This window comes from Ostrea edulis, chromosome 1 (genome assembly GCF_947568905.1).
Source record: "Ostrea edulis chromosome 1, xbOstEdul1.1, whole genome shotgun sequence".
Lineage (NCBI taxonomy): Eukaryota > Metazoa > Mollusca > Bivalvia > Ostreida > Ostreidae > Ostrea > Ostrea edulis.
Window position 1 is genome coordinate 19,197,347 of NC_079164.1, and position 16,136 is coordinate 19,213,482.

The 16,136-nt window shown below is 35.2% G+C and overlaps 1 protein-coding gene across 1 annotated transcript; it reads right to left on the reverse strand.

The window, feature by feature from the left end:
• Nucleotides 1–7,995: 7,995 nt before the first annotated feature.
• Nucleotides 7,996–15,836, reverse strand: LOC125663725 (lectin BRA-3-like). The gene is made up of 5 exons (XM_056152973.1): nucleotides 15,256–15,836; nucleotides 14,212–14,274; nucleotides 13,956–14,032; nucleotides 10,605–10,686; nucleotides 7,996–8,275 (listed from the first exon to the last, which is right to left on the reverse strand). The coding sequence occupies exons 1-5, from the start codon at nucleotides 15,563–15,565 to the stop codon at nucleotides 8,040–8,042; spliced, it is 768 nt and encodes a 255-aa protein (XP_056008948.1). The 5' UTR covers nucleotides 15,566–15,836; the 3' UTR covers nucleotides 7,996–8,039.
• Between the last annotated feature and the right edge of the window lie 300 nt (nucleotides 15,837–16,136).

Below are 16,136 nucleotides of genomic sequence, written 5' to 3' on the forward strand. Positions count from 1 at the left end.
GGAGGAGTAAGCATTCCCTGTTGACCGGTCACACCCGCCGTGAGCCCTATATCCTGATCAGGTAAACGGAGTTATCCGTAGTTAAAATCAGTGTGCCAAGAACCGCCTAACAATCGATATGAATCACGTCAGACATCATTTGACCCAATGATAGGTTGTATTGACGAACTAGATCGTTATAACGACCATAGAATTTGCGAAATGCTGACTTCAATCGAGACTGTTCAAATCCCTGTACCATCAACTTGTTTGTCAGTAGCTTACCTCGATTTAAAAACTGACTATACACAGAACAAGCTCTTGCATATCGAATCAGTTGAGATATATAAACACCATATACAGCTGATAATGGAATATTGCTACAAAAATATTGGAAGTTGACGACGGAGAAGCCGAAATTATCCCGTTTGCCACACAGCCGAGCCGTCAGTCTGCCGCCAATGTCCACTCCCAACAAAATATCCAAGTATGAAACAGAAGTGAACGACCCCGTGGCGTATGTAAAACTTTAAATCCCGTCATTTGGGCCCATCCTGGCCGAACGCGTCACACTGTGAACTGCAAAATTCTACAGAAAAATAAGGATCAGCGTTCATTAGTGTGATCCTGTGGTTTTTGAGAAACTTCTAATTAATAAATGTCTGATATTCATTAAGGTACTGGGTCTGTGTTTAAGTTGATAGCTTTAAAAACTAATTAATCTGCTTTAAAGTAATTCTGTACAAACATGATACATAAACATCGGGTGATACTGCTTTAACTAATTGGGAATTTGTAATCATCATCTTCCTGTTGAAACTGGTACATGCAATAATATTGGAAAACGTTTAAGGACATGTGAAATACGTATTATTGGTGGTGAATTTTGTTATATCATGGAATGTGCACATTTTTCAAACGAAAGAAAAAATAGATTTTTTAACAAAAGAGTTTGTAAAAACCTCAACATCATGAAATCTAATGAGTTAATGAATACAAACAATGTGATAGTTTGGCAAGACTACTCTTCCTTAATTAATGTACAGTTATCAACTGCATGTTTATTTATTATTCAATATATACTTGTCTATTATGTTACCGCTACCTGGAACATTAGTTTCTATATGTACATATTTGCTTCTTTTTGGTTTCGAGTGAATCGAATTGAAACACTTAATGAGGGAGGGGTGGTTGGTCTCTTTGTAGAGCAGCTATTCCAGGAGCAATTTTCTATTGAATAAGTCGTTGTCTGTAAATTATTTCGTATTTAATGATCAATTCTGAATATATAGATAATAGTTAATTTGTGTCATGGAGTGAATTTGATCATCTACATTCCGTTTGCTATTGATTGTGATTTGTATAATCAATATCACACACATTTTCTAATTTTCTGACAGATTTTTGGACATGATCCGAAGCATCATATACTTTTCTTTATTACTCCCAGCAGTCGATAATTAAAGTTTGATGGATGCATGTACTTGCAGTCAATGCATTATACATTTCCTAACTGACACCCTTCCAGACAAATTTTTTTTTTTTAAAATCCGGTAAATGCGTACCCACACCCAAAGCTTTAACAATGAAAGGATTAATCGTTTTTCAGCATTTCTTGGGTATAAAACACCTGAAGTGGTTCAAAGCAATACGTAAACTGATTAGAAGGTACTGTACGACTAACCATAGGAAATTCGTATAAAGTGCAATATACTATGATAATTGTTACTTTTCATATGGAAAATAAATATCCTAGTAATCATTCCCAGGTTGAACGTACCTGTGTATTATGCATTATTGTATATATAACATACATTTTCATACATGCCAACTTTTAAAATTCCCCATGGGGGATTTTGTGCGGTACGACCTTTTTTCTAAGCTCAAAATTCACGACATTTTACCATGAAAATAAATATTTGTCCTTTCAAATAAAATATTAGTCTAATCATTGTGCATGCATCATATATTAACACAACATCAAGTGTGTTTGACCATTAACTTTAACAAACCTATAAAAAATACTTTGAAAGATATATACATAAATATTTTATTAAAATCATCTATTCAGCAAAAAATCCTCTCCAACAACAAGTCACATACATATTATCAAATAATACTTAAAGTTGCATTCTTTTACACCATATAAACATTGGCTGGTCTATATATCAAAATTTAAATTAAAGCACATGCATTTAGGTACGACTACAAAGGCGATCTTGCTGTCTGTAAACATGGGCTTGTAAAGTCTGGTGGAACAATCTGCATTGCAACCAGAAAAGGAGTGATCTGCCCTGCTATGAAGTTTGCGAACAAAACCTTTGCACTCATGACATCTGAAATAATTACCAGGAAAAAAACACATCAAAATATACGTTTGTACTGGTAAATTAAGGCTACTTGCTAATATAAAATTCAGTACAGACTTGTGCGAATTACGCATCACAAAGTTTATTGAATACTACGCTAGATAGACTTTTTTTAATAATACATCGCTATAGACAGATAGATTCGGATAGCCTATATTATTATAGTTAAAAAAAATATATTTGACGTACCTTATTGCATATTTTGGATGCTGTCAGCGAGAGGCAAAAATCGGGAATGTCTGATTGTTTGGTGATGACACTATCATCGTTGTCATTAAGGATATGTCAATTTGAAATCCGTCTTCCCGATTAATTACTATCAAAACATACTTCGCACTGTCCAATAAGCACCCCGACACAGGCAGACCAGGTAAATTACACCACCCCGATACCATGCGACACAGGTAAATAGCAATGGCTGACTATTGTCCTGATTTCTGATTGACCAGAAATGACGCGGGATTTCAAATTCCGGTTGGAAATGGGGGGGGGGGTTGTCGTAAAATTGGAGATATTTTTAGAAAATCGGGATTTCGGGGTATTTTTGCAATCTCGATCGGGATATCGGGATTTGCCTTTTCAACTGCTTCAAATTGGGAGAATCCCGCACAAATCAGGAAAGTTGGCATGTATGATTTTTCTTTTGAACTTGAGGAATATTGTCTGCCTTTCCTTAACATGAACACAGTCTATTCAGGGTCAATATAAAATCTTTGATGCATTGTGGGTCTTGCGATGTATTTCTGGCCTTGCAATGAATTCTGGGTATTCCAATACATTCTGGGTTTTGTGATGCATTCTGGGCCCTACGAGTAGACATGCATACTCGAATGCCTTTGCTTCACTGTGTTCTTCTTCCTATATGATATTTATTTCCTTATATCACTGTATTGTAAGAACAGTGTACATGTATATCAAAACTATTATAATTATAGTACATGTATCTCTTACGGCGTGATCGTATTTGAGAGCGAAGCAAAAAGTATTGGTATTAGTACTTTAAAATATTTATATCCATAATAGTTCTGTCTTTTTTATGAGGCGTAATGCCTTATTTTGGACGAAAAATCTATGAAAATGAGAAGAGTAAAATATGAAACTCGTAAACATTGATTTTGGCACAAAATGAGATACTATTTACATGAGACAGTTACAGAAGTTATAATTAATTCATAAAAATTATTCAAGAGTTTGAGATTTTAAGATCCTGAGTGTGTATCAGTGGCGGATTTAAGGGGCACACTCAAGCAATAATTTCTTCTACTCTCCGAGAAATATATGACGAAATGTTTTGATTAAATTAATTACTTTTATTGGAAGAACTTGCATTTTCCCCAAAAAATCCTTCAAATTTGCGTCATTTTATTAATTTCACTTTATCATAAATGACAGAAAATAGTCAAAATAAGTACTTAGGAGACATTTCAAGCCCTATAAAATCTGTAAAATCTGTGAGATCAAGGCGGCCCCCAGACCCTCTGCCTCATAAACTTGCCCCCCCCCCCCCGCAATTCCTAGATCCGCCCCTGTGTATGATCCCGTAATCGTGTTTGCTCTGTTCGTTTGTTTCTCAGTCCGCAAAATGTTTAATTTTGGTCATAACATTTGAATGGTAAATGACAGTATTTTCATATTTCATATGTGTAATTCATTGTGACAAATCCTTTAGATGGTGCCAAACATTTTGACATTGGAACCTTGATGATTGGCCTACTTTTTGTGACCTTGGGAAAAAACTTGCTTAGAGTGTTGGGATTTACTTACCAGTTCGAAAATTCACGCTACATGTTTGGAGATAAATTGAATCGGCTGCATGCATATTAGCATTTTTTTAATTTATTTTTTTTTTAATTTTGGAAAACTTGAAACACAAACCATAGTAATCACAATCAGAAGAGAAATAAAAAAGACACGTCAAGTTGTACAAAGCCTTGAAGAGGTTTTTACAAACGAAAAATAAAAGTACAGAATGTTGCAGATTTCAACATAATGACAACAGCTCTACACTTAAAACACAATTCAAGAAAAGCTTTTTGTTCATGTATGGGTTTTAAGACACCTTGAATAAAAACGTTTTGCATAAAATATCAATATTTTCGAAATTAGAAAACATCTTTATCGGTGTTTTGAAAAGTATGATGTACGAAAATACTCACAAGCTTTGGATAAATAAAATGAATGAATAGCAGTGTGTGCAACAAATACCCAGCAAAGTTATAAACCATGAACAAAAACAAATCTAGGATTATGTTATCATGTGGTGAAATGAATTATTTGTCCAACGATTTCTCCATCAGTTCTAGCAGTCTAGTCATTTTGTCCTCGCGGTGTTTTCCCGTGTAGATAATTACCTATCTGGGTTTTTCCTTGTCTATTATAAATTTTATGCTTTCAGACATCTTCCTTTTCTTTGATTTTAATTTGGCATCTTTAGAATTTATCTTTGATGATATTGTCGATTTGGAATCAGTGTCACTTCGTGTAGATTGCTGATGTTTCTCTGGAAGAATTGGAATGTTCTCATCTTCGCCCGATTTAGTGTGGATTTTCATTTTATCTCATGACAATCCAGATACCGTCACTGAATTGATCAAAGATTTCACAGAAATGCTTCTATGACCAGTTTTATTACTTTCATCGTTGACTTCTATATAGTTTTTTATTGTCTTCATTTTATAAATTAATTTTGTTTTGGAACCATTTTTGGCCGGGTTGTACAACGTGCATCCGGCTTATAGAATTGTGAATGACGGGTGGGCGGGCGTCCCTGTAATAGGACACCTACATTGTGTTATCAACTCCTCTCACACCTCTTACTTTACATTCCTTAAACTTTGTACAGTTGTTATGGAAAGTGATCAGACTCTTTCGAAAAATGTACGTGTAGTTGAACTTTGTCATTTTTTAAGCATGTCTTGAATAGACAGTACCTATATTTATAATAAACTCGTTTTACAGCATTTATTTGACATCCTTCAGACCTTGTACAGCTGTTATGGAAGCATTAAAGATGTGCATGTGTCCTTTTGGAAGTGATCGCGGACATTTTTTGACAAATTAACATGTAGTTGAACTTTGTCACTTTTAAGCATGGTACCTATTTTGTGTAACCAACTCCTCTCACAGCTTTTTCTTGACATTGTTCAGACCTTGTGCATCATTGTTGCTATAAAACATTGGAGATATACATGTGAGATTTTAAAAGTACTTCTGGGTTGTTGTTTTTTCAAACATTCTACATTTGATATGTCATTTTTCCAGTATGTTTTGTTAAAAGGTTACCTAAATAATCTGGTTTTGTTATTACTGCAGACGAACATCCGAGGCATCTCTAAGGTAGACTTCTCAAAAGTATTACATAATGGATTCTCCTCCACAAATACTTCAGTTTATATATATTTCATCTGGATCCATGTACTACTGTCTCTATGATCGATCATATATTTTAAAGCAACCAGGCCATTTCTGTTCTTTGATCGATTTTCCTTTATTTCTATCGATACTTTCCCCACAGGATATCGTGATTTTGGGTGCCTTTTCTTCCCTTAGCAGCCATTTAAAATCAATTAAGAATCTTTCTTCACTCTCATTCCACTCATGACATGCTGTAAGTAAATTGATTTTGTCAGTAAACAACTCGTGATATGTTGTTTTATTTTATCCGACATCCTGGCATAACAATGCATAACGTCTGCATCATCAAATCATGAGTGAGAAAGACACTTTGTCCTTTCACAAGTGGACATGAAGATAAGTGAATATTTTTGTTGGGTAAGAATTTTGGGGAATGCTTTGCAATGAAATTTCAATCTACCTGCGAATCGGAACCAGAAGACGCTGGAGAAGGACCGTGTGAAGCAGGTCCGGACATACATGTAGGCTGAGCATGAAGATGTACCACGATCTGGGGAAGTCGACATAGGGACAAACCAGACAAGGTGGACACATAAAGCGGGAGATTGTCTTTCGTTGTGTCAAAATTGCTTGTCGGATTGCCCCTTTTGTATTTGAATATTAATATTTAAATGTGTTTAATTATGATATTGATGTTTTTTAGATTGTTGCTATTATATAGTGAAGTAGTTTAATTTAATCAATACTTTATTTACAAATATTCACAACAGTTGTTGAAGCTAAAAAGTTTCCCAATTTGTATATATACGTTGCTGTTTATGGTGGTTCATTACACTGAAATTTTATTACATGGCTCGATTGAGCACCTCGTATGAAACAGGATTTCACAATCAAAAAAGTAATACAAGTTCTTAATTATTTTGGGAGGAGGTCCAAATGATGAAAAAGGAATTTTGTTTGCAAAAAAGAGATTCTAAAGTTCAAATTTCGCCGTGATTTGGTGCATGATATGCATATGAAAGGCGAAGTGATCAATCTCATAACTCCCACAAGCAATACAAAATAAAGACTCAGATGCATGAAAAAAAATATTTATGAAAATTGAAAATGTTATTTTTTTTATTTTTTTTTTTAGTTTCTGAGTTCCAAGTCAAAGGTAAATCTTCAACATATGATAAATATGCTGAATAAAGATCGGATTCAGAATCATCAAAGGTCTCAAACTAAGAATGGAATTTGAAGATCAGTAGCATTGTATTACCATTGTATTATATCACTACTGTTAGAATATGGTGATGGTAACGTCTCTAGTTTTAGAGTTTCAACTCCAAACCCAGCATTGTTTGAAAATCAAACTGGATTTAATCCTCAAACTCTCGCTGTATACCTTGAAGTCTCGTATCCCACGACGATATTGCACTAAAGTTCGAAGTAAACACGTTCAGCGTAATAATAATAATAATTGGTTTTATATAGCGCCTTATCCAGCGTATGCTGCTCAAAGCGCTTTACAATTATCAATGTACATTATTACCCCGGCAGACCTTATATCAATCTAGAACTTTCTCAGCCTCCTGGGAAGCATACAGTGCAAGCTGCCATTACAAGCGCTAGAGCACTAACATTCTAACAATATCTTTCACTGTCTATAGCCAGGTACCCCTTTTACACTTGGGTAGAGTGAGGAAATTCATGTAAAGTGCTTTTCCCAAGGACAAAACGTCAGCCCTGCCGCGGCCAGGACTCGAACTCAGGACCTTGTGGACGACGAAGTATTTCATTTTATTGTATTTCTATATATTCTTATTTGCAAATGGATGAGTTTATGATGAGGATTGTGATGAAAATGGATTTAAAAGGTGTTAAATCTGTTCGTATACTCGCTAAGCTAGATCGATCTTCTTTTTTCATTTCATCTAAATATGGAAATGGAGCGATGTGTAGACCTTCTTCTGCAAATATATAGCCTCTACACTGCAAATCTTATGCGATGCATCCTCGTGTAAGTACATAGATAATGGACACCATTGGTCCCAGGTTATCTTTGCAAGGGGGAAAATGATTCACCAGGATTGCCATAAATCCCATTAAGAGAAGGAAAATATTATTCCAAACTGGGCAGACGGAACTAGTAAGCACTAGAATGTATATATATATATATATATATATATATATATACGTTGTGTGTATGTATATATATATATATATATATATATATATATATATATATCTATGTCAAAGACTGTATCTGTCTCCCCACTCTTGCTCTTTTTTTTTCGGAATAAAAGCACAATTAAATACATGTGTTTATTGTATGGAAGATATTGGCCACTCGGATCAATTGTCTCGTTCACAAACTACGGGTCTTTGTGCACTACAAGATATATCATTCCATACTCCGTTATATCCTGTGGATGATGCGATGCATTTTTCTGTGATGGAGGACGGTTCTCCGCCATACCAATTCTTGTAACTTGTAATCGTTCCACCATGGAGCCAAGTGAATGAACCCGAGTCATCGTTATCCGATCCATTTAACCAATATTCGTGCGGCTTTCCACAGTGGGTTGCAGCTAAATAAGAAATAATATTTACATTCACTGTGTGTGTTCTGTTTGATTTTTATTAAACTCCATTGCTTGTCATTTTTAACAATGAAGTTTGTTTCAATCTAGTTAGATCAGATCTGTCGGTGTATTAATACGTGTACATGTATATACATGCACATTCCATGAACTACTTTTTGAACTGTTGAGACGACTGAAGGCCTGGTGATTTTGAGCCGTTAAGTTTGAATAACTTGAAGGTCAATAATATCTATATTTTATGTATGTACTGTGGATAAATACAATTAATAATTATAGGTTATAGACTTTGTATGGGAAAATATGACGACCGAGTTTTTTGGCGCGTAGACGGACCGAGCTTGCGAGGTCCGTCCGCGACAAAAAACGAGGTCGTCATATTTTCCACCGCAAAGTCTATAACCTTTTTATTATATACTTTCAATTTCATTTAGAAACTATCAATAATTTATTTTTAACAATTTCTTAATTGATTTAACTGAGTAAAAGATGAAAAACACGAAAACTTTTAAAATTATCGACGTAGTAATTTGCTTGTGTATTGATTGTGACGTAATGTTTTCGGGCCGGAATGTTTCCGGGCATATATCACACGATATATGCCCGCAAACTTTTAAAGAAAAAAGAAGAGATGAAATTGAAAGTATATAATAAGATGTCTTACTTGTTAAACGGTAGATGAAAGTCGCAAACGTTGCTGAAAATTGCATAACCCGCTTAAACAATCCAATCAAAGTATTTCATTTTATTAAAATTGAATTAAATGTACTTTTCAAAATATAATTTATTTTTATCATTTTCACACAACTAAATGTCTTGTAAAACGTCCTTCAGTTGTCTGCAGTCCTTGTACGAATTATGCAAAGGCTGTATTGGTGAGAAGGTACAAATGAAAAAAATTCTTCCCGAATGCTCAAGTATAATAAATTTAGTATAACCACTTCGCATGAAAGGTGAAGATATCGAAAAGTGATCAATCTCGATCAATCTCGTAACTCCTATAAGCAATACAAAATAGATGAGACAATTATTTAATCAAAGGACACCTAATATTATAGGGTTATTGAACTTATATTGGTGAATATTGGCACGAGTTGGCTGTGAAAATGCACGAGTTTGCGAGTGCATTTTGACAGCCAACGAGTGCCAATATTCACCTATATAAGTTCAATAACCCTTTTATTATATAGCTAAAGTATTTAGTTGTTAAATTATATCCCTTTTCACTCAAACTACTCCAAAATAGACGAGAATTCATCAATATTGGCAGTGTGCAATAACAGCATGCACTTCTTAACTGTTCAATATTTAACCCGTCATTAATGCATGAAGCAAACAGATTTTGTAAATGGGGACATCATAATTTATGTACAGTAAAACATTTTGCTTAAGTAAATATCAAATACCGGCTCTGTCAGATTCGGAGGACCGTCGTCTGCCATTTTGGCTTGTTTACGTCGTTACGGTAACGTCAATATTGAACGCTCATACTCGGAATGTTTCGGGCGCATACAATTTACGCAATGCAAAGTTAGCGTTCAATAAATTCTCAGGATATTGAACGTTAACATTCTCTAGATTTTACGCAGATTTTATATTAGACTATTTATTAGCTATATAATAATATGTGATATTCACTTTAATTTTATCCTTATTATTTTTTCTGCGAAAGCCCTACATGTATATCAAAACTTATTTTGATTTTCAAGACACACACCCGATGTACTGTCAAACATTTGTAAGCTATCTTAGGATAAATAACCTGCAGATAATCCTTAGGTAGACTGCTCGTTTGATCTTAGTATTAAACTTACTTAGAGAAAGAAACCAGATCTGAGTATTAAACTTATTTAGAGAAAGAAACCATATCTGAGTATTAAACTTACCTAGAGAGAGAAGCCAGTTCTGAGTATTAAACTTACTTAGAGAAAGAAACCAGATCTGAGTATTAAACTTACTTAGAGAGAGAAACTAGATCTGAGTATTAAACTTACTTAGAGAAAGAAACCAGATCTGAGTATTAAACTTATTTAGAGAAAGAAACCATATCTGAGTATTAAACTTACCTAGAGAGAGAAGCCAGTTCTGAGTATTAAACTTACTTAGAGAAAGAAACCAGATCTGAGTATTAAACTTACTTAGAGAGAGAAACCAGATCTGAGTATTAAACTTACTTAGAGAGAGAAACCAGATCTGAGTATTAAACTTACTTAGAGAAAGAAACCAGATCTGAGTATTAAACTTACTTAGAGAAAGAATCCAGATCTGAGTATTAAACTTCAAAGAGAGAGAATCCAGATCTGAGTATTAAACTTACTTAGAGAGAGAAGCCAGTCGTTTTCGCTTTGTGATTCCACTTCTATGACGTACGCATTGGGATCCAATGTCTGACAAAATGCCTGGTAAGACAAAAAAGCATTAAATACACTCCAAATGACATACCCAGCTGAAGTATCTCAGTAGAACGAATGAGTATTCATAACATTAGGAGAAAACTAAGACTAACCAAAAATCTTACATGTAGGTCTATCTTGACATCAATAATTCCTGTTATAATAATGTTAAATTCACAAAGTGTAATCCGACTTTCCGGATCATCACATGGGGTGATTGATTGATTGATTGAGTGATTGTTTTGCGTCCCGTCGAAAATTTTTCACTCATACTGAGACGTCACCAGCTGTAGGTAAAGTACTATAAATTTAGACCTATGGTCGTAGTAGTGAGGGTTTTTTATCGTGTCCAACGCCTTCCGCGACATGGGACCTCCATTTTTGAGATCATATCAGGGGGGAAAACGTGATTATCACTTCTAAATGCCGAGCATTTGGTGAATGAGCCATCACTACCTATTTTAACGTCTAAGGTTTGACACGGCCATGGGACGAGCAGGGATCGTACTCACGACCTCCCGGTTACAAAGCCAAATATCTACCACTGAGCTACCGCGACCGGTCACTCTGTGGTGAATGTCTCTTTGAAAATGATGACGTCACGATGTATCAATGCACGTTTCTTATGGAAAATGATCGACCGCGTCACAACGAAAAGTGCGTTCACAAAAAATAAGTTCACTGTATATTTGTCTTTTTGATGAGGAGGAGTACACTCATTATCTAATAAACGTGTATTGGTAATACATAAGGGGGTATATGATGATTTTATCATTACTACAGTAATTTGATCCGAAGAGTCGTACATGTCTCGTTGACAGGCGCTGATCATCAGATCAACCTCGACGCTTCGCGTCTCATTTGATCTGAATACCTGCGCCTGTCAACTCGAAGTGGTCCGATTTTTCGGATCAAATTACTGTAGTAATAATATTTACAGATTAAGTGACATCTTAAGATAGTTTTATTGAATATGGAAAGTCTAGCGTGTACATGTAAAGGAGCGCTAATCTATTATAACATCACTACAACATAGGGGATGAATGTATAAAAATCAAGAGAGCAATCAATGTACCATTAAATCAAGAATACGACATTCCTCTTCAATTAGAATAATTAACACTAAGTTTTTCAAGCAACAGACTTGCAAATTTCGGGAACAGGAGCCCCTTTCTCCTCCGTCGCACTTTGATATTTTTTGACTTGGCATTCCTCGGTAAGGGACTATAGGGTTACAGAGATCGTGGCATAATTCAAATCTATCATTTTGGAGATAAAATGGGGGGGGGATCCAAGCTCGTAATCATGACTTGTATCTTCTAAATAGTCTAGCTCAGTTTTCAACCTTGTCATCATGTCAGTATCATGTTACACATTCAAATACATGTCTTGATCTCGTGAACAGAAAAAACAATTCACTTGGTTCCACTCTCATGCTGTATTTTCTAATTAATAGAAATCAAAAGTTGCCAGGAAATTAGAACGATTTGTAAGTTCAAAATCATCTATGGAGAGTATGACGGAGTTGGGGTGGATTTTTTTCTACACGAAGGGTAAAATGTTGAAGCAAAATTTCAATGTGAACTGAAAGTGGAAGTAAAATGAAACTATTTGCAAAGTACATTTTTCCTTAATTAAATCAAATCAATATTTGATTCTTTTAAAAATGATATCTGGCACGTCCTCTATTCATGTTTAATGAAAAGGTTAATGTATAATTTTGCTCTTGAAGCATCTAGAAAAATATTCTATTCCCGAGAAACTTTGGCATTCTTCCTCTTAATCAAATGCTAAAAAACATCAGATTTAAGGCAGTAGATTGGGCATTTTTTCTTATATTTAATACAACCACTAAATGTAACATATTTCTATAATAAACAACATTTAGAAAAGTCGTATGCTTGGAACACGTGTCAATTTCAATATGAAATGGACAACTACAAATATTCACTATACAATCCAATATTTAAGGGAAATTGTATTTTAGAAAAGGATCCATGACGGCACTTTATCCATAACCGCTTTTTCGACAATCGCAAAGCATACGCAATATACAACTGATGTCATGCGACACTCTTTACTCTGCATTATAAAAATGCACATCTATTATTATTTTAGTTTCTAATTAATTTCCATGCCCTTTCATACGTTTAAAACCTATTCAATAAACATATACAACCCAGATGTGCAAGTTTTTCGTAATACAATATTTGCAATTATATGACGACCACGATCAACTGTACAAGAGACAGACAAGAGCGTGAACGACTATTTACCTTTACCGATGTTTAGTCTGTAAAAATAATTTCATTTTCTAAAATACATGAGGGTATGAACTGCAACGCTCATGAAGGTATAAACTGCATTGTTTCACTTCGGCATACTTTCCATGATGTGCGTTAGTGCTTTCTGAACAGTATGCCGCTGTGAAGCCTAGCAGTTCATACTCTCATGTATTTTCAAAAATTATATTTACATTCTACTTTCTTTTCTGTCTTAATTCCCAGTCGTTGAAATAGACGTACTATATTCACCAAGATACATACACACATTGTTCACAAACGCATAGCATTCATGAGGAAATATCATTCACTTCAATTTGTAAAGATGTCAAATGCAAAACATGGGAAATCATTTCATTTCTTGATAAAAGCACGGACCTTTCAACATGACATAACATTCCACATATTCATGAAAAAATTGATTGATTGAATATTGTTTTACGTCCCTCTCGAGAATATTGTTTTACGTCCCTCTCGAGAATATTTCACTCATATGGAGACGTCACCACTGCCGGTGAAGGCCTGCACAATTTAGGCCTATGCTCGGCGCTTATGGCCATTGAGCAGGGAGGGATCTTTATTGTGCTACACCTGCTGCGACACGGGACCTCGGATTTTGCGGTCTCATCCGAAGGACCGCCCCATTTAGTCGCCTCTTACGACAAGCAAGGGGGTACTGAGGACCTATTCTAACCCGGATCCCCACGGGAATGAAAAGAAACACTTCTATTGTGTTTGTTTTATGCCGACATAGAAACAATGGAAAGATGAGCACCCGTTTCGGGATATCTGTATTCTCGTGTTATACAAGTTACACCATATCTCTGTAATAGAAGCAACCTAAGCATTCATTACTTCACTGAAATTCTCTATTTTCCCAGAATCTTCGAAATAAATTCGTGAGGAGAAAAAAACTGTAAAATATTTTAAGAATATTGTTATGAAGTCTTTAGAAAAAAATAAACGTTAACTACAATAAGACGTAGAATTTACCTGCGAATCCGTGAAGGTTCTTTCATTAGTATCCCATCTATACCAATGACCATTGTGTGAATGCCAAATGGAACAATCTGATAAAAACATCGATAAAATAAACCCATGGACTGATTGTGTTTCGAGTACATGTATATCAGTAACGTTCTTGGTGTGCACTTTCTATAGCGAGGGTCTTTTGTTACTTATGAAACAAACTATTTCAATATTCCTAGGTATAAGAGTCTGTCAATTCATAGTAGAGGCATTTACCTACCGAAAGGCGTCGTCATGGCAACAGAGGTAGTTGTAGAAATAACACTTTCTGTTGTGTGGGTGTCTATAAGGAAAAAACGATAGTAACAGATAATTCAATATCTTAAATGATTGATTGATTGTATATTGTTTAACTTCTCTCGAGAGAATTTTTCACTCATACGGAGACGTCACCATGACCGGTGAAGGGCTTAAATTTAGGGCTTATGCTCGGCACTTACGGTCATTGAGCAGTGAGGGTTCTTTAGCGTGCCACACCGACTGTGACACGGGACATCTGTTTTTAAGGTCATCTCCGAGGACCCGCGACATTTACACCTGATGCCGAGCGTTTGGTGATGGAACTGTCACTACCTTATTTTAACGACTTAGGTCTGTCACGGCCGGGATTCGAAACCCGACCTTCCGCATACGGGGCGAACGCTCTACCTTTAGACCACCGCGGCGGTTCTTTTTAAAATTATGACAAATTGGGGTAAGGATATGCATATACATTCCTCGGGGATTTGTCAAATATTCTGCATCTTCAATCAAATTGAAATTTGAAAATTATTTTTAAAAGTCAATTAATTCCTCTGTATTAATCACGTTATTTATATAAAATAGATGTCATCTGGCCTGGGTTTCTCGAAAGAAAACTTGGACTCAGATTTTGAAATCACCAAGATGTGAAACGGGTGCTCTCTGTCGTATTTGTATACTTAATTCGTGTTCAAAATTATTGGAAACAGATATCATTGACATTATGATAAAATTTCTAATTAATTCTATTTATATATGCAGTTATCGAGGAAGAATGCAAGTAGAAATTCATAAATAAGCATTGTTTCATCATAGACAATGACGCATGTCTCTGCATGGGAAAATAAACCCAGGGTTGCAGGGTTGTTCAGTACATATTTGTTTATTCTGATACTAATTCTTATTCATCGTGCATAAACATCGTCGAAGCTCGCAAAGAAATGTAATTTTGAAGAGATTTCAAAATAAGATTTCATGACGAAACTGATTGTCACATACCAATATTTATAACTTTAGAACTTACCTATTTTTCTCAGGTAATAGTTCCATCCTGTCGAATTTTGTGGTCCAATGTCAGACCCTGAATCCAAATAAACTGACAGTACCTGGCAGAAGTGGGTTCTGGAATTGTACATTACAGATTTACATTCAGAAGTCCTGGTGCAATAAGATGCACATAGCAAAAAACTATTTAATTCCGTCTGGTCCATCACATTTGTCGCTGAGGTCGCCCTGTCATCATAAGTAGGATCCCTGGACATAAACTCAGAGATAATGTCTGCATGAACAACGGCATGTATCAGTTTTACAGCTGCAAGAAACCTCCATTCCATATCTGATACTCCAGACGATTCTTTAAGTCTAGAATTCAAATAACACAGTAGGCATCCGTTAAACAGCCTGGATTTATATCGTCCCCCAATCGTAATTCTATTGGTCAGTTTAAATACGAAAGGGAACTACCCATAATTGTCAGTTTACGTCGAAGGGAAAGTTTAACTTTCTTGTAGCTATGTAAACAAATTTCGAGGGATGCTAAATAGCATTAAATGCATCTCAGATCATGAGGTCTGCGATAATATCTGTTTTCAATAACTTTGAACACGAATTTAAAAGTATTGAAATAACACATAAAGCACCCGTTTCACGTCGTGCCGATTTGATCTCATTTCCCATAATGGAATTTCATTGGTCAGATTACTTAAGTGGAAAATCGTAATTCTATTGGTCAGTTTAAATAAAAGGGAAAATGTCTCTTCCTTATAAGCAGCTAAATAAATTTCCATGAAAAAGAATGAGCAGCCAACGCATCTCAGATCGTCAGATTTTCAACAAAAGCTGTTTTCAATAGCTGTGAAGATCGTATTTATTGACTTTATCTGATGACATGTGTTAATAGATGAG